Genomic DNA, 22,149 nt, shown 5'->3' with positions numbered 1-22,149 from the left:
TTGTCTCTGATTCCTTTTCTCCAAATTCAAAAAATATCGAGTGTTCTTTTCACCATTTTCGACCCAGTTTGCTCTCGATCTAATAATGACACCCTGAGTTTTCTTTTCATACAAAACATTTAAATCATCTCTGTAACATTTTATCTGTTGGGCCAGAGAATCACAAGGATTAAGGACATAATCAGATTCTAAATTACCTATTTTCTCAAGCAAATCATTTTCATATATCTTATTCTGTTTTGCTTTCTTAATAGAGTATCTAAGAGTCAAAGATATCATTTGACATTTCAAAAAATCCCAAAAAGTATTTGGGTCTAAAATTTCAAAATATAAAGTTTTAGTTTCTTTAATACAATTACGAATCTGTTCAACATATGTTTCATCTTGTAAAAGAGATGTATTAAATTTCCAAAAACCACGTCCTCTGATTTCATTTACTACAGAAAAATTAAGGGATATTGCTGAATGATCTGTTTTAAAACCAGGTGAGATCTCACATTTGTCAACTTGAACAACTAAATTACATGATATAAGAAAAAAATCTAAACGACAAAAGATATTTCTCGAGTGCCAAGTATATGTACGTGTTTTAGGATTTCTAAATCTCCATACATCAATAAGATTATATTCTTCCATTATTTCATTTATACAAGCAACACTATTATAATGAGTAATTGCTCTGCCTCCTTTCTTATCTAGGTTAACATCTAAAACACAATTGAAATCACCTCCCCAAACTATTGACTCACAGTCAAATTCAGACAGTTTCTCCAAAACATCAAAAAAGAACAAAGAGTCATCAATATTTGGACCGTAAACGTTGACAAGCGTAATTTTTTTGATTATCAAGCAAAACGTCCAAAATAAGAAGTCTTCCATTATTATCACAATAATGTTTATTAATTGTAACCAGCGAGGCGTCTTTAAACAACATACAAACACCTCTACTGTTTGAGGCACCATGAGAAAAATAAATTACACCATGTCCCCAATCTTTCGCCCATATACTTTCATCTTGAGGGGAGGAATGAGATTCTTGAATGAAAAAAATATTTGTGTTTTTACTACGTAACCAGTTAAACATTTCTAAGCGTTTAACTCTGTCACGAAGACCTCTGACGTTCAATGAATATATACCAAATGCATTCATAGATAACAGTAGGTTCTTTTACTCAAAAAACACGACCGCATTAAAAACAGACTTTGTAAGTTAACTGATCCCGAAACACTTCTAATACTAATATGAGAGCTTGGTACCACACACATCAACTTGCATTGAAAATGTAGAGATAATACAACATATGTATTTGTTCTTTCCTCTATCCCTTTTAACATGAAAATACAAAATCAGGCTTGCTTCGAGAAAAAACAAAAAACATTTCCAGAACATGGCTGCTATGACAAACACGAATCAGACTCCGATTCCGAGAGCCGCACTGCTAAGCACGACTCCTACAAGAAAACATATAAAAAGCCGTTTAGAGCAAAAACAATTTCGGCATAAGAACTCAAACAGTATCACATATTGACTCGCGTGAATATGGAGCTGCTGTTTAGGCGCTTAGAATATGACAGAACATAAGGATGTAAATGCACGACTACAAACTCACAGTGCGGTAAGCCGATCTTGGCCGTAGCTGCCGTGTCTAGGACTGAAATAGTAACGAACGAAACCCCGAGCGACCGGCGTGAGGATTCACAGACAAAATACCCAGCTAGCGGCTGCGAATGAAATGAATGATAGTCACAATGCGATATGCCGGTCCTTTGGCCGTAGTTGAGTGTCCAAAGACTGATATAGCGACGTTTTTTACACCGAGCGACCGGGCAAAAGGATCCAAAAACAAATGATACCCAGCTACAGTGGCTGCGGATGAAAATAAACAGTGGTCACGCTACGATTTACCGCTCCTTTCGCCGTAGCTGCGTCTTCGAAACTGATGTAACGACGTTCTTACCACCGAGCGACCGGGCACAACGATGCATAGACGAATGATACCCAACTAGCGACTGCAAATGAAATTAACACAGGCGATATACCGGTCCTTTGGCTTTAAGTGCATATCCGAAGGCTCATATGGCGCCCATCCCGCCATCTCCTAAAGATTAAGAGTTAAGTAATAGCGACTTACTAGTAATTTCAACCTGTGGACACAACTACTCAGGGTGGGTATGAACCATGGCAGTGGCAATACGGGTGAGGGGCGGAGGGGTGTCATCGCTGTGTGAGTAGGTCACTGTAGGGCTGTGTGCGGGATCAATATGCGGTGAACGGCCTTCGCTGACTCGGTTCCCGGAGCTGCTGGCCGAGGAGAAGCGCGTAGTGCGATGGGGAGTGTCATCCCGAGTGTCAAGCGGGTGGCTGGTTGTATTGCCCGGGCCAGTAGCGGCTGCGTAAAAAGCGGCAGGAATGCCACGCCCATCCCGCCATCTTCCAGCGGAAAAGTGATAGCGTATTCCCGCCTGAAAGGCTTGCTGTACCTCTTTCTTCCATTTTCTCTTCTCTTCTCGGTCTTTCTTCGTGAAGTCATCTATTATGTAGAATTTCTCCTTCTCTAACTTAGCTCTCTGTTGGGAAACGATGTACCGATTGTCTTGGTATGAGAGCATCTTCACAAGAAGATGACGTGGGAGGTTCTTCAGCTGAGGTCCATCTCGGTGGGCACGCTCAATTTTCGGGTCGACCAGTCCAAACAAATCTTTGAGCAAATTTGTAGCTACTTGCATGGGGTTTTCATTCGGCAGTTGTGGTACTCCGACAATTCGAAAGTTGTTGCGGCGGGAAAAACGTTCCAGTTTGTTCTCTGCGAATTCGATCTGTTGAACACGTTGTTCAAAAGATTGCATGCGACTGTCCAAATTGCTTACTTTTCTCTCCAGTGGCTCAACTTTCTGTTCTAATACAGTAGTGCGTCTACTCTGAAATTCTAGAGCCTCCTCAAAACCCGTAAGCATTTCACGAATATCTGAAATGCCCTTCCTGACAAAACTTTCGAACTCCGAGGCTGCTTGCTCAGTCTGGGTCTCCATAGCCCTTAACTTGCGGGACGCTGGCCGGGTCTCTTGTGTCATGTTCCCGCTTCTCAGCTCGTACGGCATTGTTCAAAACTGTCCAGTCTATAGCGTGCTACAGCGTGCTCTCGGAAAAAACACGTCTGTTCTACTCGAGCGCCATGCGTGATCATCTTTGTACCGCCGTATAGTTGTGTCTTCATTGTATAGTATAGTTGTGTCTTCATTGGTTGAGTGAGCACACAATCAGTGTAGTAATACCCTTTCCAAATAATTTTGCTTAAAACTTTTTCGCTAAAATATGAGATTATTTTGATAAGAGCGTTGGCGGATGGGGGGGGGGGGGCTGCACCGGGCGCTCGCCCCCTCTTTATTTGTTGTAAAAAAAAAAAAGATGAAACCCGCAAATTGTCCCCCCTCCCCCCTTTTTTTACGGAATTCCTGGATCGACCCCTGAAGAGGGAGTTACTTTTTTCTGTTGTGTGTAGTAGTATATCAATAGTGTAAAACATTTAAACAAATCAACCAAACTAAACTAAACGTTCAAGGCTGTCCTCCCCATGAGATTGACATTTTGAAATAAGTAGGCACATAAACCTGAAAACTATATGCAAATGTGAAACTAAAGCAAAAGCAACACGTTCCCTTCGGCCAATTAAACATCCTTGTATTGAGGGTGTAATAACCACATTATGTTAGCATTCAAAATATATCCTCTTGATGCTATTTCATCACATTTTGTACATTTCTTTTAGAGGAAGGCGCATTATTTTTTTTTTCTCTCTTTGAAGAGGGGGGATAGATCAGATCTTAGATCTGATCTTATTAGGTGATCCGAGTATCCTCTCGGATCACCTTCTGTTTTTGTACGGATTCTTTCTTCTTCTTCTTCTTTTTCTTCTTATTTCTCCCCAAAAGTTGTGCATCGATTAGCTCAGAAAGTCCTCTTCCTATCAATTTCAAACTTATACCATATATGTATCGTCTCCCAAAGACGGCAATCGAACTAAAATCAAAGTGATCAGTCGACCGTGACGTCACTATGACGTCATTATATGAAAACACATTCTCAATCATATCTCATTAATGGAATGGAATTTTTCAATGAAATTTACGTCACATATATTTCAAGTCAAGCGCATTCTACTCATATAATCAAAATTCATATTTTCTCTTAAAATGTGCGCGTACGCGCGCGTTGAAATATTTGTATGCTCAAATTGAGCTCAAATTTTTTTTTGCACACGTTTCAGACCATTTCGAGCATTTTTTGAAAAATTGAAAAAATTTTACGGACGCGTACGAGCGCGCGCATATACGCACGCACAGCTCATATGCAATAGAAATTTCCCGTTTTTTCACACTTATCGCCTGCCTGAAATGTCAGGGAATATGTCTACCAAGTTTCAAGTCAATCCGACTCAATATGACGTCATACGGGCCCGTCAAAGTTGAAATTCCGCGCGCGCGTCAATGGCGATATACAGTGCAACAATGCCAAAAAACTGCCAATTTTAAATCCGATTTTACTCGTCAGGATGGACAATGACCCCCCATTTTCTTTACATATTCTGAAAGCTGATGAGTTGTACATATTATTTCATGGGTTGGCGATGCTGGAAAAATGATTAAAAGATATCAAATTTCTTAATAAAATAAAAAGAGTAAATTTTCAAAATGACGTCATCAAATTACAAGTTCACTCGAGCGTATCTCACTTATCCTTTGCCAATTTTCACCCAGATTTCAGTATGTTGTAGCTTACTAAATGCTCTTTCATTAATATAGTAACAACATTTTGATTGGATGACGGCATCACCTCATAATATTGGATTGAAAGTAATCTTGTCAAACTTGACCAGTTTACGTGTTATCTTAATGGGAGTGAAGTTTTTCTGGAAATGAAAATTGACATGACTATCTTTATCGAGCACTAGCTCACTTATGCTTCGGTGAATTTCTCTAAGATTTTAATATGTTGTACTATAGCTGAGATGTAGGGCTATCGTTATTGTGCCCTTCGTTTTTTCATACGTTGTCGGGATCATGTCTAAAAACTTGGTTGAAATTAAAGCTTATCTTCGATGTATTGAAACATTTCTGTCTTTCTGCAACTTTCTGTGCAATAACTCAAGAAAAACATACCCTATCACCACCATATTTTGCATATGTTTAGTTCATGTCACGAACATTATTTTACAAAATAACAACTACTTGATCAGACGCCATCTTGGGTATGTAAATTAGGGTCAAAGGTCATAGATGATTAATACATGTCCTATCTTTCCCATATTTTGCACACGTAAAGACCATGTTACAGGGATCATTTCATAAAATAATCACATTTTGCTCAGATGCCATCTTGTTTGTGCAAAGTGGGGTCAAAGGTCATATGTACTTCTTTTTCTATCTTCGTTATGACGTGTTATCTCTATGGGAGGGAATTTTTCTAGATGTGAAAATTGACATGACTCTCTTTATCGAGCACTATCTTACTTATGCTTCGGTGAATTTCTCTCAGATTTTAACATGTTGTAGCTGAGACTTTACACTATCAGGACTCGAATCATTGATTTTAAAAAAAAATCGGATCACCTAATTTGTCAGTGTTGACAAATTCCGGTTCTAGTATATTTTTGTGGTTTTTGGGTCGTTGTTGTTGTTGTTTTTTTTTTGGGGGGGGCATTGAGCTTGTTAAATATTTAATAGTTATCTGTCATTTTCTTCAGGTTAATTTAGATGAGGAACTATCTGAGGTTGTGGATGGTCTGTGTGCTGCTGTCCTCCTCTCTGATGATGTCAGAGTATTTCGCAATACCGCAAATGTCACGTTGTCATCATCCTTGCCCTGTCAACCATTGCCATCATCAATGGTTGTGGATTGAAATCACTGTGCAGAAGTTCAGGAAACAATGAGCTCCATTGTCAGCCGGGCTATAATCCCATCTGGGTTCAATCGTAGCTCAATTGATGGTCGCTCTCGATCCTGATCGTGAAAGACAGCGTATCCTATCTCAACCTGCACATACCAGATCGGCGATCGTAATTATCGTGTTAGATCGGATCGCCTTTGGTGTATGTGATTGGGTGTATAATATCTTTGTTTTTTACTTAATCCATATCTGTTTGTTTCCTATTTTTGTTTTCTTCGGACAGCGCCCACCCCAATTATGCACCATATCATCAGTTCCAACGCCATGTGCTGTTCCTGTATGTCGGAGGATGTATTGATCCTCACGTAATCCGAGGCCAGGATTGTTATTAGCACCACAGACCCTGAGCTCCAGCCAAGTCTACACCATCTTTCCTCACGGGGAGGAATGGCGTCGGCCACCAATGCCCGAGAAGAGCGGGCCAAAGGAGGCTTGATTCTGCGGTCTACGTTTATCCAGCTCTGCGCGGTGGTCACTGTGGTGTGCCTGTATCTTTCCCAGAGTAACAAGAGCTACCTCGCCGAAGACGCGGGGTAATATCGAGATCTCATGTGCAATATTTATATAATATTGGATGGCCTTGAGGTTAATACAAGGAAATATTGGACGAGCTTTGCACAAATATTGGACGAGTCGAAGACGAGTCCAATATTTTGCTTGGCAAGTCCAATATTTCCCTGTATCAACCGAAAATAGGACATCCAATCTTATCATTATTATCCTACAGAGGATTTTAGCAAAGAATATTTTCACTTACCCTTTTTGTCTCTGAGTGCTGTATGGTCTCCTACTGTACTTGATCCTGACATGGGGTATGGTACACTCTTCAGTGCAAGTTAATCCAGTTCATTCCCTGATAAAACGGTGATCTATGTATTTTGATATACAATTGTAGCTAATTAATATATGAAATTTGCTGGTATAAACACAGAATTTTAGAGAAAAAAAAATCGATATTTTAGTTAATTCGTGATTGACCAATCACAGACGTTTTTACTTCATATATCGGGTCATTTCGTATATCTCAACCAATCACGGTGCAGTTTATAAAAACTTTGGGGAATCCCCCTCTTGCCATCCAATATTTTAAATATTGGTCACCTTGGCAAAAAATATTGGTCGAGTTCAACAAACTTTCTAAGTGGGGCGGAGGTTATGAGGTGCGTTGACAAAATACCACTTGTATTTGGGCTCTAAAAATCCTCTGTATGGATAATAATTATATAATTCTGGTCGAAGAAGGATCTCTAGTTTATGTCCAGTGTGCTATTAAGACCAAAGAAAGCAAATCAACATCGCCAAGTCTCGTATGTCAAGTCTGAAATTGGAACGCATCTTCATACCTCCAACCTTTAAATTTCATCTTACTAGGTCGAAGGGAAATCAAAACGAGAGAAAGAAAACCCCTCAATCTATGATAACCATAACTGCCTTCGTTTTGGGTTTTTTTTCCCTCTTCTGCCTTTGTTCCTAGACAGAAAACTATCTTTGCCACATTCAATGCGTCCAAATCTCGGTCTCTAGGTTTCTAAGTTAGATCATCAATAAACATGTTGAATATCACTACACTGTATATAAAGAAAGCCCGGAGAGTGTAGTCACCTTTTGAGAATATTACCTGGATGCTGCGCTATTTGACCAAATCAGGTTTTAAGTGCAATTCGTAAACAGTATGTCCCGTTTGGCTTTAACTGTTTAGAGAAAAATTAAGCAATGAAAATGGAAAAGGCTTCATCAAAATCGGATCAAACATAAAACTTATAAGGAGCCTTCTCCTGTCACATGTTTGTGAGAATATTGTGGAAATTATGCGCGGAGTACACATCATAAACACGTAGTGCGCAGTATTTTGCAGCTTACTTCTCTTTGTGCTGCTTACGTTCAATGTTGCATGTTTTTGCGCTCAAATTTTCTAAGTGCCATGTACTTTGATGTTTTTTCAAGCTGTGCACGTGTTTTTCACATGTTTGAATTCACTTTATTTTTAGCATCTTGCAAAATTATTGAGGTTGCACAGCATGCTGCTGTCTTTTGAGGATGTTGCTCAAGAATTTGAGCGTTTTGCATCGACATGCTCAAACTCCTCATGAACCGCCCTGACACCATTGTAAATACCCTCGCGGGTGCGCTGCATCTCCACTAACCCCCTCTGACCTGTACATACGTTGTATACTGATCAATATCTTTTCTTGTTTGATGTCAAAGCCAATACGATTCAATTCAGTCACCCATAACTGATAATTTCGGAAGACGCGACTGACAAATCACAATTCACAAATCACAAATCTTAATTTTTCTCTGCTTATACTTTGATAGATTGAAAAAGGCGTCGCTCTTCAGGAACACAGTAATGCCAGCTAGATCTTCAAATGCGACCACTGGATCTCGGCAGTCCCCTGGGACGGACTATTGGAGAGAAGACATCATGCGTCAATTGTACAACGGAACTCCCAGTGAAGAAAGTGCCGTAATACCTATCAACTCAACTCAAGATTCGTCCTGTACGATTTCTCCTCCAAACATCCCTTGCAAACCTGTTCAGAGGGTTGTGTACGTGAAGACGCATAAAACAGCTTCGACCACCATGGCCTCTATCCTCGAGAGATTCGGATATTTGCGAAATCTCTCATTTGCGTTGGGTAAGTCAAACCATATCCTATCGAGCGAACAGTTGTTCACGACTTCCATGCCCTTCCGAGTTCCGAATAGGACACGAACAGATTTTGACATGTTGGTTAATCACGTCAGATATAACCGCAAGGATATGGACATTGCAGTACCCAATGCCAAGTATGTTTCCATTCTCAGGAATCCAGTGTCACAATTAGAGTCAGCTTTTGGTTATTTCGAAATGGCAAGACATTTGAAAATAAAAACACAAAATCCCTTCGAGACTTTTATGACCAATCCACTATATTATTACCAGAAGAAGGCATATTTCTGGACCAGAAGTAGAAATGGGCAGCTGTATGATTTTGGCTTCGATCACAAATACGATGAAGATAAAAACCATATTCAATCGTTGATTGACAAAATATCGCAAGAAATAGACCTGATGATGATAACCGAGTACTTTGATGAATCGCTAATACTCTTTCGGAAGCTAATGTGCTGGGACTTCGAAGATATCTTGTACATATCCAACGGCATTCGCAGCAAGAGTCACAGATACACCGTCACTGATGAAATCGCCAGGAAGATTCGGACTTGGAGCGCTGGAGACGTGATGCTATACGAACACTTTAACAGGACGCTTTGGAAGAAAGTGGCGGAATATGGACCCCAATTCCAAAAGGACCTGGCCCACTTCACAATGTATCTACGTTGTCTATTTCGTGACCATGTAATTTTGAATTCTTTGCTCAAGCATAACATGGTATCTCCTGTCCTTAGATCAGGAGGGACATAAACCACCAAACAGTGGTTCTTTATAGGTTTACAGGCTATTGAGGGGAAGGAGTTGACACATAGTGACACCATCTTGTCATGGCTGTGTACTTGAGCTTGATAACATGGTAATCAAAGGGAAAAAAATCATAATAGCAAACTTCGAGAATCCTTTTGGCTCATTTTCCACGTTGATGCGTCGATTTTCAGATTTAGCTGCGTGTAAACATTTTCTTGGGGAAAACACCTTGTTCAATTCTCAAATTGTCCTGGACCTACTTTTGACAACGGTTTCATCGGCAAGCTTGTTTTTAATGTTATTTCCTTTCTTATTTTAGATAATATTATATAATATTATGCAGGCTGAATAAGAGGATTTTTTTTCTGTTTTTGGGTAGTGGATAACGGTTAATGAATGACTCGAAGCGAGATTTCGGGCTTAAATTTGTGCATTTTTTTTCTCAATTCCCGTGATGGTATGTCGTCACCTACGTCACTTTCGATTCGTGGGATATTTGATAGTTCTAGATCACAGTACTATTAGTGTGTGCGTGCGTGTATGTGTGTATGTGTGTATGTGTGTATGTGTGTGTGTTTTGTTTTTGGAGACCATCTGAGATGAAATGGTTGCGATGTTTTCATCTTATGAAAGTGTGCTGCCCTCTCCCCGTGCCTCATTCAAGTCAGTGTCACTTAATGCAAAATTCTTCAAGTGAATACCCCCTTTTTTCCCCCAAGCGTATGGCACAGTTTGACTGGTTGATATCGGTTGTTGACTATTGCTAGTCAGCACCTGGGTCGAACCTCGAGGTGCGGCATCTTTCGACCGTTGTCTGGTGTGGGTGGGTATTAGCTGGATTTATAAGTCAACTATTGTGAGGTCTCATCGTTTCCTTGCATGGTAGTCTTTGTCTTTCATAGCAAGCTTGTCTTTGTTGATTATGGCTTATATCGCGCGTATGTGTGCAAGAAAAATAAAAAGGAAGAAAGAAAGGAAGGAAAGAAAGAAGATTAAGCGTATGGAAGAAACTAGTTCTGATGCAGCTGCAACAAGCCAGAACAGGAAGTGTGGTGTTGATGCTGTACCATGTTCTTTACTTGAAACGATGTCAGTCGTGCCGCTAAGACGTCAGACCTCAGACCTCAGAGTTTGCAATCATCAACTCGTCTTTCATTACTCTGTTTGCACTTATAGTTTATCTGAATTCTTTCTCTCTGATCATAATGAAACGTCGCCCCAAATTCAGGAGCATTTTACTAAGTTGAGTCAGGTCAGGTTAGAATCGAAAGTGAAATGGGTGGAATTTTGAAATCAAGTTTCAAATCATTTGAATACAATTTAGTCACGATCATGATAGGGATATACCTGTATGTGCGAGTAGAGGAGATGATTTCATCACGACACAAATTTTCCATCGACTTGTCCTGTGCACAAATACATTTTTGTTTTCTAATTCATTTGTTTTATATTTCACAAACCATCGGGGAAAGTCATGAGGGAAAGACTTCGTAGCCTCATTTGTACTTTCATTACTACACAATTGCGACCAATATTACTTTTTATTTCATAGGGCTTAAATTTGTGCATTTTTTTTTCTCAATTCCCGTGATGATATGTCGTCACCTACGTCACTTTTGATTCGTGGGATATTTGATAGTTCTAGATCACAGTACTTTAGTGTGTGCGTGCGTGTATGTGTGTATGTGTGTGTGTTTTATTTCTGGAGACCATCTGAGATGAAATGGTTGCGATGTTTTCGTCTTATGAAAGTGTGCTGCCTCTACCCGTGCCTCATTCAAGTCAGTGTCACTTAATGCAAAATTCTTCAAGTGAATACCCCCTTTTTCCCCCAAGCGTATGGCACAGTGTGACTGGTTGATATCGGTTGCTGACTATTGCTAGTCAGCACCTGGGTCGAACCTCGAGGTGCGGCATCTTTCGACCGTTGTCATGAACGCCTGGTTAATAATTACAAGTTTCAATACTAATGAATTTTAAACCAATCTGTTTAATATACACATGTATATATTTAAATAATCATTTGCAGCAAGGTTTCACTAATTAAAATGTTCTCGCAGTGAGTAACGTTTCTCCCCTGCCCTCTGATTATGATGCAGTGTTTAGCAGCTCAAATATCTCTCAGTGTCATGGTGAAATTTCAGTGTGTGTCATCAGCGTTCGCTCGAAGTGTGACTAATTGAGTGCAATAAAAGCTGTAACTGAGTTGGAAATTCAATGCCAAACAGCGGTTGTAGTGTTAAATGTTTACCGCTGTAATTTCGCACATGGAGTCGTGTTTGTAGGTTACAAGTTAAAGTAGCCATGGGATATCATTCAGAGGGTTCCATCAGACCATGGAGCTACAGTAGCTCCATGATCAGACCAAACGCACGCCCCCTACACACATAATAAAATACACGTGTTACTGGCACACTTTTGTCTGTTGTACAGTATGTCCTCCCCCCCCCCCCCCAAAAAAAAAAAGAATAAATAAATAAATGAATAAATAAATGAAAATAAAAAATAAATAGATAAATAGAAAATATAATTGGATTTTCTCATTGTTAACTTCCGAAATGATGTAACCGGATAAATGCTACTTCAAATTCTTAAAATGTAAAACACTACCTATGTTATGCAGAAAACTCAATTCAATTTGGTTAAGTGGTCACAGAGATATATGTATCGTTGTAACGCATGTCATTGGTGTGATTCTTCCAAGTTACACATCATTTGGATGCTCTTGGAATTGCATAATGTGTGAACACAATGGGCAGAACTTAGAGGGAAGGGCATGCTTGACATGCTCGACAAAACTTCTCTATTCTCTTTGACCACTGGAGCATATCGGATGGCAGTTACTGTACGATGTTGGTAATAAGTTCTGGTTTCATACCCTGAAATTGTTTTTGGATTGATTTTCTACATGTGTTTTCAAATTTATCGTTGCGTTTTGTTTTGTTTTTAAGGGGGGACATATGCAGAGCCTTCTATGCTCTGGACATAATATATTGTATATAAAAATGCCCTCTCTAAGCGCTTTTTTTTTGGGGGGGGGGTCGTGTCTTGTAAATGTGTGCCCTCTATGGGCAGCAGTGATGAAATCAGTCGACATGTAGCATAATAAATTAATGAAGAAATTTTGACGGAAATACTTGCTTTTCTACAATACGTCAGGATTCTGTATTAAGATGTAACATTGGAATTTCCAGTCATTATTAGCTGTAGATACGAGAGATAGTACAGCTCACCTGTAACACTACATGTATTTTATTTTCTCCTTATTCAATATGAAAATGTTTAACATTGTCTCCAAGGCACTTTGAACGTGTTGAAGTCGAGACTCTGAGAGTAGAATGGAACTATGCAATGTTACTCGCCTCATTTCAACTCAGGACTTGTAGCCTGTCCGTACCAAGTATTGCTATAGACGCTCCCAATCCAAAACAAACACACAAACATACATTCTTTGATACAAGTCGAGAAATTTCTCATTAGACAAAATTAACCATAAGTACACTGAGCTTGCCTTCAAATTTGTGTATATGATTAATTAGCTTTGAAGTAGATGTACATGTAGCGCTGCAAGAAATCCTCAAAGCAAATGAAATGTTGCTCTGCTATTTACAATGTTATTGTATTGTGTGTATATGTTTTAAGCATTACTCTACGTCTGATTTTGTAGGAGCCTAGTATGAATCTACAATTTGTTAGTTTTGTTATACTTCGGTGAGCTGTAGGCCTAATCTTATGTCATGATATACCTCACTCGTTTTTTCGTGCGATTATGATCATTATTGAATTTCATGAACGTGAGAACGCCAAACCTGCGCACCATGCCTGCTAAATGATTCAGTCACACTGAAAAATCCAGTCTCTTAATAAACCAATTATTATACAATGTAGTTCGATTCACCCATTGCCCACCAATGCGAAAATTCGCAATGTGTAAGCATGAGCTTCTTCCGACGGTGCCATGGTCATAGTTTGCATACCCTCATCATCACTTATATGGCCCAAAGAAAGCTAGGTATGTGCCAAATATTTCATGAATTTCTCCTATTTTATCATGTTACTTGGATATTCCCACAAAAGAAAAAAGAAAAAAAGATTCTCCCAGTGACATCATCTGTCAAATAACTGCTATGGTACTGATATGATTTACAAAAGACATTGAAATGTACCTCAAGTCGCGTAGCCATGCATAACTTGCGTATTTTCCTGCAACGTCTTTTGTTGATCATATTACAGTGTAGTAACAGGAAAACAAGCAAGTTATGCTCAGTCTATAGCCATGTCCAGATGTATTTCAAGTCGGAGTAAAATTTTATGGTGCAACAATTAAAATTCAAATTTATACTTATCTTACCACGACCCTGTGTCCACACGACGGTCATGGGAAGAAACTCCGACCACTTTACCACGCGGTATTTGTCTTCTCCATTCTTGTTGATGAGAATTTCTGAGCGCTAGCTTTTTTGCCGCGATCGACGTGGTTAGAATTGTACTGCATGCGCACGTGTACTCGCAAAATGTCAACATATCGATTTGACCGCGGAAGTTTTACCTATGTCGTAAGGTATGTGAGGTCATAGATACTCCGATGGTTTATTCTACTCCGACCGGCTAGTCGTGGTAGCGAGATACTCTTTAGAAAACTTTGGTGTATCTTGGTCGGAGGAAGAGGTCGTGGTGACTTCCACCGACCGGAGGAAGTTATGTAATGCTAACATTGTGGTGGAAATAGCCATGTATGAGTAACAGTACTTCAAGAATCACAAAACCAATGGTATCTGATTTGTTCTTTTAAGAAATACGTGTACTTATACAATAGACTATGGGCTGATTATTTTTTTTGACACCGCTGCTGTACAGACATGCGTAATATTTATATTTTGATATATAATATGACACCATTTACCAATGACGTAAGGCAGAACTATCAGAGCAGCTCTCAAGGCCCCGTCACACTACAGCGAATGCCTAACGAATGTCCAATAAATTTGAAAATTTGACGATATGTTCACATCCGTTGGTAATACTAGAATAGTTCGTAACATGCTTGGCGTTCTTTGTACTCATTAGCTATTCGTCGGGATTCCCAGAGATACGCTGGAGCCGATTTTTTTTAAAAAAACATGTCCAGAATCTCCAGCGTATCTCTGCGAATCCCTACGAATAGCTAATGAATTCAAAGAACGTCAGACATGCAAACAGTCTTCACACTTTCGAATTCGTTGGGCTTTCGCTTGGCATTCGTTGGGCATTCGCTGTAGTGTAACGGTGCCTTCATAGGTTGTTGCTAAAGCTGTACATTACAATGTAGACCTACAGTATTATTTTAGGAGAATTGTTGTTCAGAAGCAGTCATTCAAAGTGACTCTGATACATCTTCAGCATAATTATGCGTGTGTTGAATGATTACCACTTGTCACTATGTAATATGCATAATTTGTTAGATCTGCTACACACACACACAATGCTGGTATTTTCTATGTATCAAAACTTCTGTGTGCCTATCGAATTTTTACTCGAAGTCGCATTAGAGAATAAATGTGTCATGCGTCATCATTTCTACTTTATCATTCCGATGAGACTTCTGTGTAATCTGTTGGAATACGTGTTGATTGTTCCCAATAAGTAACGTTGTTTTTATGCCACCTCTCCCTCTTTTCATTTACGTCCTCTGTCTGTCTGTCTGTCTCTCTCTCTCTCTCTCTTTCTCTCTCTCTCTCTCTCTCTCTCTCTCTCTCTCTCTCTAAATCTACCCAGTCGTCAGTTGAGAATCATTCTCAACTGACGACTGCCAACTGCTAATGAGAAGGGCGTCAAGTTATCTTGAATAATAATTATGGGTTTAGTGGCAACTTAACGCCCTTATCATTCTCAAACGACGTATTTCTCCTCACCGGTGTCCTAATACTCTTGTTTTAGAACAAAAGGTAAGGTTTGAATTGTTTATATCTAGGTACAGTGGACTCCTGTCATATTAAACGAAGTGCTTGCTACCGGCATTTTTCTTTCGTTATACATATATTGAAATTTCGTTATAACTGCACAAATAAACAATAAAAAACATAGAGCTGATAATGTTTGGGCCTAAATTTTCACTTCGTTGTAACCGGAATTTCGTTATAACTGGACCGCATTGTACTGAAAAAAAAAAGGATTTGGGTCTATATATTGAGCAAGAATAAAGCAACCAGGGGGTGTTTCATCAACGTTTGTCAGCGCTGACAATCACCATAGTAACAGTCAGTGAGCAGCGCATCTCAGCCAATCAAAACCAAGGATTTTGTTGAAATTGTCAGCGCTGACAAACGTTGATGAAACACCCCCTATTCTCGTCTCTGCACCGACGTTGCTACATAGTAGGTCTATGTGAATCAATTTAATTTATCGGAATTAATCTTATTAGAGGTGAATAAATCGGCTTTCCAGGAGGAATACAATTTCATGTACTTCTGCAGCATCCGACTTAGTTCGGATGCCAAAGTCAGATTTTGGTCCTCTAACCTTGTTTTATCTTCCACCCGATGTTTTCTGATGGTGCTGACCTGATTTCGAGGGTGCTGAACCGAATCTGATGATGCAATTCTCGCATCATTGAGAGTTTTGAGATACAGGTATTCAAAATGGCCCCCAAAAAGCTGCCAAAATCTGACATTCCTATTTCCTTATAAATGGCGAAAATAAGTCACAAAAGTTCTGTCGTATTTCGAGTGTGCTTAGTCCGAATCCAGATGATGCAACTTTTGCTTTCTTGAGGACTCTTTTAAAGACATTCAAGATTACCGCCAAAAATTTAATTTCCAATTCCTTTTAGATAATGAAAAGTGGAAGAGGTTTGATGGTTTTGAACCTATTTTGGGATGCTAAATCCGTATATATGCATATGGCCACATTTTTTCCCCTGAGGGTTTTGAGATATTCCAAATAGCCGTCCAAAATTGAATTTTGAAATCAGTATTTCCGTATAAATCGTGTAGAATTAAGAATAAATTGATGGGTTTACCCTTTTTCTCGGGTGATGAATCCAGATCTGGTTAATGCAACTCCCATTTCCAATAAGGACTGTTTTCTTTTTTCATTATTCAGGAAAATGAAATTACAATTTTAAGCATGCATGTCACCTTATACCTGGTGAATAAAATCGAGAATGATGGTTTTACCCTATTTCGAGGGTGCAGAATCCAAATCTGGATGATGCTACTCTGAATCCTTGAGGTTTTCGAGGTTTAAAATCAAGAGATTTTTTTATTCATGTTGAATAATATAAATTTATTGTATATGTATTATATATATCTTTTTAAAAAATAAATAATGCAAGACTTCCATCAACAAGATTCGGACTCGTCACCTTCGAAATAGAGTATACAGTAGTAAAACTTTCAATTTGTTTCCAATTTATTCACATTTTTAAGGAAACATACACGTGTATTTTATGATTTGATTTGAATTTTTGGCAGCCATTTTGGGTATGTCAAAAAACCTCAGGGATAAAAGAGTTGCTTCATCCAGATTCGGATTCAGCACCCCCAAAATTTATCACCGTTACCAAGGGAAATAATGGCAATGTCAGGTTTTAGCGATCATCTTGTTCATAAAGTCCTCCAGAATGCAAAAGTTACATAATCCAGATTCGGGCTTGGCACACTCGAAATATACTGTACAATTCTACGTGTATTTCTGTGTCCAATTTTACACCATTTGTAAGGAAATAATAGTGTAGAAATTTCACTTTTTGATGGCCAAATTAGGAACTTCAGTTTTGGCGGCCATTTTGGCCGTCATTTTGAATATCTCAAAATCCTAAAGGATACAAAAGCTGCATCATCCATGATTCGGTTTCAGCAGCCTCGAAATAAGGGAAAACCATCCTAAAACATCAGGTTGACGATAAAACAAGGTTCAGCCTCTGGCACCCAGACTCAAATTTGCACTTTTGTTGTACTTTTGCGCATATAGGTATTTGTTTTGGCGGTATTGACTTATGTTTCATATGCTTTATATCATGAGGTGACGTTTCATTTAATAACTAAACAAACAAGATAAACCCGATAGATGTGTGCGTCCAAAATGAGTCATCAGATTGATCAGAAAGAGGGGGGCATCGAACCCCGATTATAAGAGGCGCAATGCACTTGTTGTGGCATCCTTTTGAGTAACCATAAGAAAATTAACAGCTGTTTGAATAATACATGTTTATAGCCTGTTGAAACTCCACCTCTTGATTGCGTGTGTGTGTCAGATATTTTCATTAAAAAGTAGTAGGTGTAGATGGTTGAGCTGTGAGGGAACTAGTAAGTGACAGGGTTTCTGACGGAAAATTTTGGCGGACGCTTTCGTCATCCGTCAAAATCAAAATCTATGATGGCTCTTTTCAAGTGACAGTAAATTCGCTGATGTGCTTATTAACATAATACATATACAGTGTATTATGTTTATCACAAAGCCAAGCGCACTTCAAAGAGGACGAGCGAAATCCCAAGATTCTGTTTACACAATATCACAATGATTACTGTATGTTTATCTACGACATTCCCCAAGACACACACGTAGGGGGAACACAGAGACCTGAGATTAAAAGAAGCTTGATTATTGCTTACATCACTTCTGGCTTTACTTGTATAAGGACCAGTTCCATCGATATACAATTAGCAAACGATTTCAATCTCAGAAAATAATACTGAAACTACGTGAGATGCAGCGTCATAATTTTCAAAGATATCTTTTACCGTTATTAGTCAGTGTATACTGTAGTGTATTATGACTTCTCGAAGGAAATGCATTTTTAGTTTGCATGAAGACATGTGATTCTAGCGTTTCCTTTAGGATACAGAGACATGCTGTCATGGTACACTATATCACCTCTATCCTACGCAGTTTTGAAACGCGTTACTGGTTTATTTTTAATCTACATATTTTTTAAATATTTTTCTGTTTATGACAAAAGCAGTCTCAACGTTTTCAATCTATGAGTCGCACGCAGAGTAGCGCACTCATGCTCTTCGTTTCTTTCGTTCTTTTTTTTTTTTGTGCATGTATAGCAAACACATGACAGTGCCTGTGGTAGCGAGAGTACATCGCGCCCTCTATAGATCACCATCTTCATTACGCGGTGCGTCCTGATTGATTATGATGTGCAAAATTGTCCATTGCAACTTATTCTCTAAAAGAGGGTTTAAGTATTATTTACTGTTCTATGAGCGTAGTGCCATCACCATTAAAACAGATAACAATTATGAATGTATTGGGGCCGATAATACTCTCATTTTTGTCGTTCTCGTTACAGGTGTATTAACTTTAAATATTAGATGATAATACCACGCGAGTCTAATCAAAATTGTTAGTCAGACTGTAGTTGTTGCAGCCAGCTTAAATACGTACAACTATCAAGCACTGAACCTGGAGTTACGATCCCCTTTTCTGGATGAAAAAGACATATACGAACAATGTATAAGATTTTACACTCTCACAAATTTTACAAATAAGTACAATATGCTCGACATCTATTTCTGGTGGTCTGGGCCAGTAGCCATCGCTAGTATCGGGCCTTGCCTTAACCAACCCAACACCCCCCCCCCCCCCCTCCATCGATCGTCTCTGATATTTTATCAACAGCTGATCAATATTTGTCGAAAAGTATTGGCTACCACATCGCCGTCCCCATTATACTCTGGCTCTTGATGGTTTATATTCGGCTGAGCTCTGGATGACTTAGAGTAATGACCCGCATCTATTTTCTGGGAGTGGTAGTCCTGGGCCAACGGGCCATCTCTAATGTCGAGTCCTGCCTTGCCCCCCCCCCCCCCCCCCCCCCCCAGCTCGATCTCTTATCCTCTATACCTCCTTACTACATTGCCTATCCCGTCGCCTTCCTCTTCATATTACATATGGCTCTCTGCTCTGTTGAGCTCTGGATGACTTGAGGACTGACCCGGCAGCTATTTTCTGGTGGCCATGAGCCAGCGGGCCATCGGTAATGTCAAGCCCTGCCTTGTCCCTTCTCCCCCCCCCCCCCCCTCGATCTCTTATCCTCTATACCTCCTTACTACATTGCCTATCCCACCGCCTTCCCCTTGATACTATGGCTCTCTGGCTTCCATTCGGCTGAGCTCTGCGATGACTTGTGCGGAAGCAAGTCATTAGGCGTTCACGGTCTGTTGTTTCTCGTCAACCGCACGAAAGGGGGTCCCGGCAAGATTGGTGAACGGACAGGGCCATCCGGACGGGACGGAACTAGGACTCTATTAACGATTCATTGTTTTAGCAATCAACGTATCAAGGGAACTTTGGCCTGACACAATGCCGTTCTTTCATGTAAACAACATGAATATAACAAAAGAACAGACCCCCCCCCCCCAAAAAAAAAAAAAAAAATGATGAAAAATATGAGCTGAAGCAGACGAAATCGATCATTTAGAAAATTGTGATGAAGGTACAGTACCCTGAATTTATTTACAGTCAAATACAAGTTATATAAACAGTCACTCATCACGTAAACATTTCCAGAATAACTTTCCGTTGGTATGAGCTCATATAAGTATTATAGCTATTTTATGGTCGGTAATCTTAATATCAAAAAATATTAAATAGGTGCATGAGATATCATGTTTAGAGGTCCCCAATTGAGCTTACAAGCCAGTTCAAATTTTGCCCATGTGCACATCTGTACAAACTGTACAAAATAATGGCCCTTTTTCCTCTCTCTCTCGGCGTTGTTGGTAGGCACTACATTACTGATTTGTTAGCAATTCATAAAGCGTACTCAACCATGTCGACGTTACAATTTATGGAATGCGTAGACCAGGTGACCAGAATGGTTCGTCAATATACGGTTGAAGATCGACATCCACTTTCGTCGCATCCTTGATTGCAGAGGCCAAGTGTGTGTGTGTGTGTGTGTGTGTGTGTGTGTGTGTGTGCGCGTGTGTGTGTGTGTGTGTGTGTGTGTGTGTGTGTGTGTGTGTGTGTGCGTGTGTGTGTGTGTGTGTTGGGGGAGGAGACGGGGGTGAGGGCTGCAGGCGGGGAAAGGGTTTGGGTCAGGGGATCAATGCTAACCCCTCGACAGGAATCTCCGCAAGGAGGCACGTACTCTCGAAAAGTCATGGGTCTCAGTTGCTATTGTTTTCGGCGATTCTGATCCTTGTTTTTGTTTTTATTTTTCGATTTTTTTTTCTTTTAGCTGTGGAGGGCTGCAAGCTCCACACCCCCACCCTGGCTCCAATGTACATGTACTAAACTCTATCTATTGACATGGCCAAACTATACTTTGATAACCACTTTGTTAATGCGTGACGGCAAGAGCCAGATATAATATTCTTAGGGTTGAATAATTTCATCACAGATGCTAGATCTCAGTGATAAAGAAAAAACCGCCCCTAAAAACAACAACAAAACCACAACAACAACACGTGCCTGTTAGTTGAAATGATTTACTTCTGCTCATGCGCAAAAGGGTGAAAATATGAACTGGCCTTTTATCTGGGGTGTAAGTTCGGCTGCTGTGTTAGTTTCTATATGTGTGTTTGTCTTTTTTGCATCATTGTTTATATGTTTATTTATTTGGTTGGTTGTTTGCTTTTCATCGGTGTTGGCCCAGATATTTTCTTGACGTCCACAGAGTCCGCAAACTCTTTTATCATTCATTTCTTAACGACAGGTGAACGTCAATGGAATACATTTTTATACAAGTGTGAAAATATCTAGGCGAGTTCGACGCAATTCATTTGATTTTTTCCCCTAACATTTTTTGCTCACTCCGCTAGCTGGGTTGATGCGGACCCTCTTCTGTCCTTCCTCCGCCCCCATTCATAACTAGAAATCAAAGTTAACAAGAATATGTCTTTAAGACCTCTGCTCATGCATTTTGATATCCCCTGATCCCTTCGGTGCGTGGAAATGAGTAACAGAATGGTCGAATGCCGTAATGCTTACTTTGAATAGGATTATATCGATTTGCTGAAGATGACCCAATATGGAGAGAGCGGAAGTTAACCCAAAATATGGTACTGAATGGGAGCGTGAATGATAATTATACACAAAATGAAGTTCAATACTTTAGTAACGCATTATCTCTCCTCGAGCAGTCCATGACTCGTCTTAGGATCAACCGCCGTTTTGAATCATCCATTACACTTCCCACGATATCTTTATCATTCACTTCAACCGTCGGCAAAATTTTGTCATTCAATAGTTCATTATGCCGTAAGGTCATTCGTGATTTGCCGTATTATGCCCAAAATTTCTCATTTCCTCCACAAATATTATCAGATGCATCACATCCATTCCGCTGGGGAGACAATCTCTTTCTAGCTTTTCTATTATACGTGTAACTCCTTTTGAAGTTCAAAGAGCACATCCAGTCATCCGGAAATTTTGTCAGAAATGTACTTTTTGCATATGATATTGATCGCGTCAGTCCCCGTTTCGAATTAGCTCAATGCCTATAGCTGACAATATAGGCCTATGTAGATGTCAACAACTCGTAATGTAAACAAAACATAATTGTGTATACAAATTAAACAAACGTAATGTGAGCAAAAAGACGAGAACGAAGATAATTGAAGATTCTGTTCTAGATAATTATATGCATGTTATATGTAACTTGAATATTGATGTGAAATCACCTCAAATCCGTTAATGCCGAGCTGCTATAAATAAAGATTTTAATATGATTTCCAATGCATATATACACTGACATTTATAGTATATTCGTAATGATTATGGTGATAATTGTTATGTGTTTTCATGAGATGTCTAATTTTGTTCATTGTGTGTATGTGTGTTGCATGTCATCACATAAAACTGTGC

General features: G+C 39.5%; 1 protein-coding gene across 1 annotated transcript; it reads left to right on the top strand.

The window, feature by feature from the left end:
* Window positions 1-6,332: 6,332 nt before the first annotated feature.
* Window positions 6,333-20,577, top strand: LOC139715624 (galactosylceramide sulfotransferase-like). The gene is made up of 4 exons (XM_071627182.1): window positions 6,333-6,478; window positions 8,262-9,260; window positions 10,119-10,174; window positions 20,522-20,577. Exons 1-4 carry the CDS (start codon window positions 6,333-6,335, stop codon window positions 20,575-20,577), a joined length of 1,257 nt encoding a protein of 418 aa, XP_071483283.1.
* Window positions 20,578-22,149: the final 1,572 nt, after the last annotated feature.

This window comes from Diadema antillarum, unplaced genomic scaffold, assembly GCF_040938485.1.
Source record: "Diadema antillarum isolate AM-2024a unplaced genomic scaffold, OU_Dant_1.0 scf00000052, whole genome shotgun sequence".
Taxonomy (NCBI): domain Eukaryota; kingdom Metazoa; phylum Echinodermata; class Echinoidea; order Diadematoida; family Diadematidae; genus Diadema; species Diadema antillarum.
The sequence above is the reverse complement of the archived record's forward strand: the minus strand, read 5'-3'. Positions and strand labels throughout refer to the sequence as shown.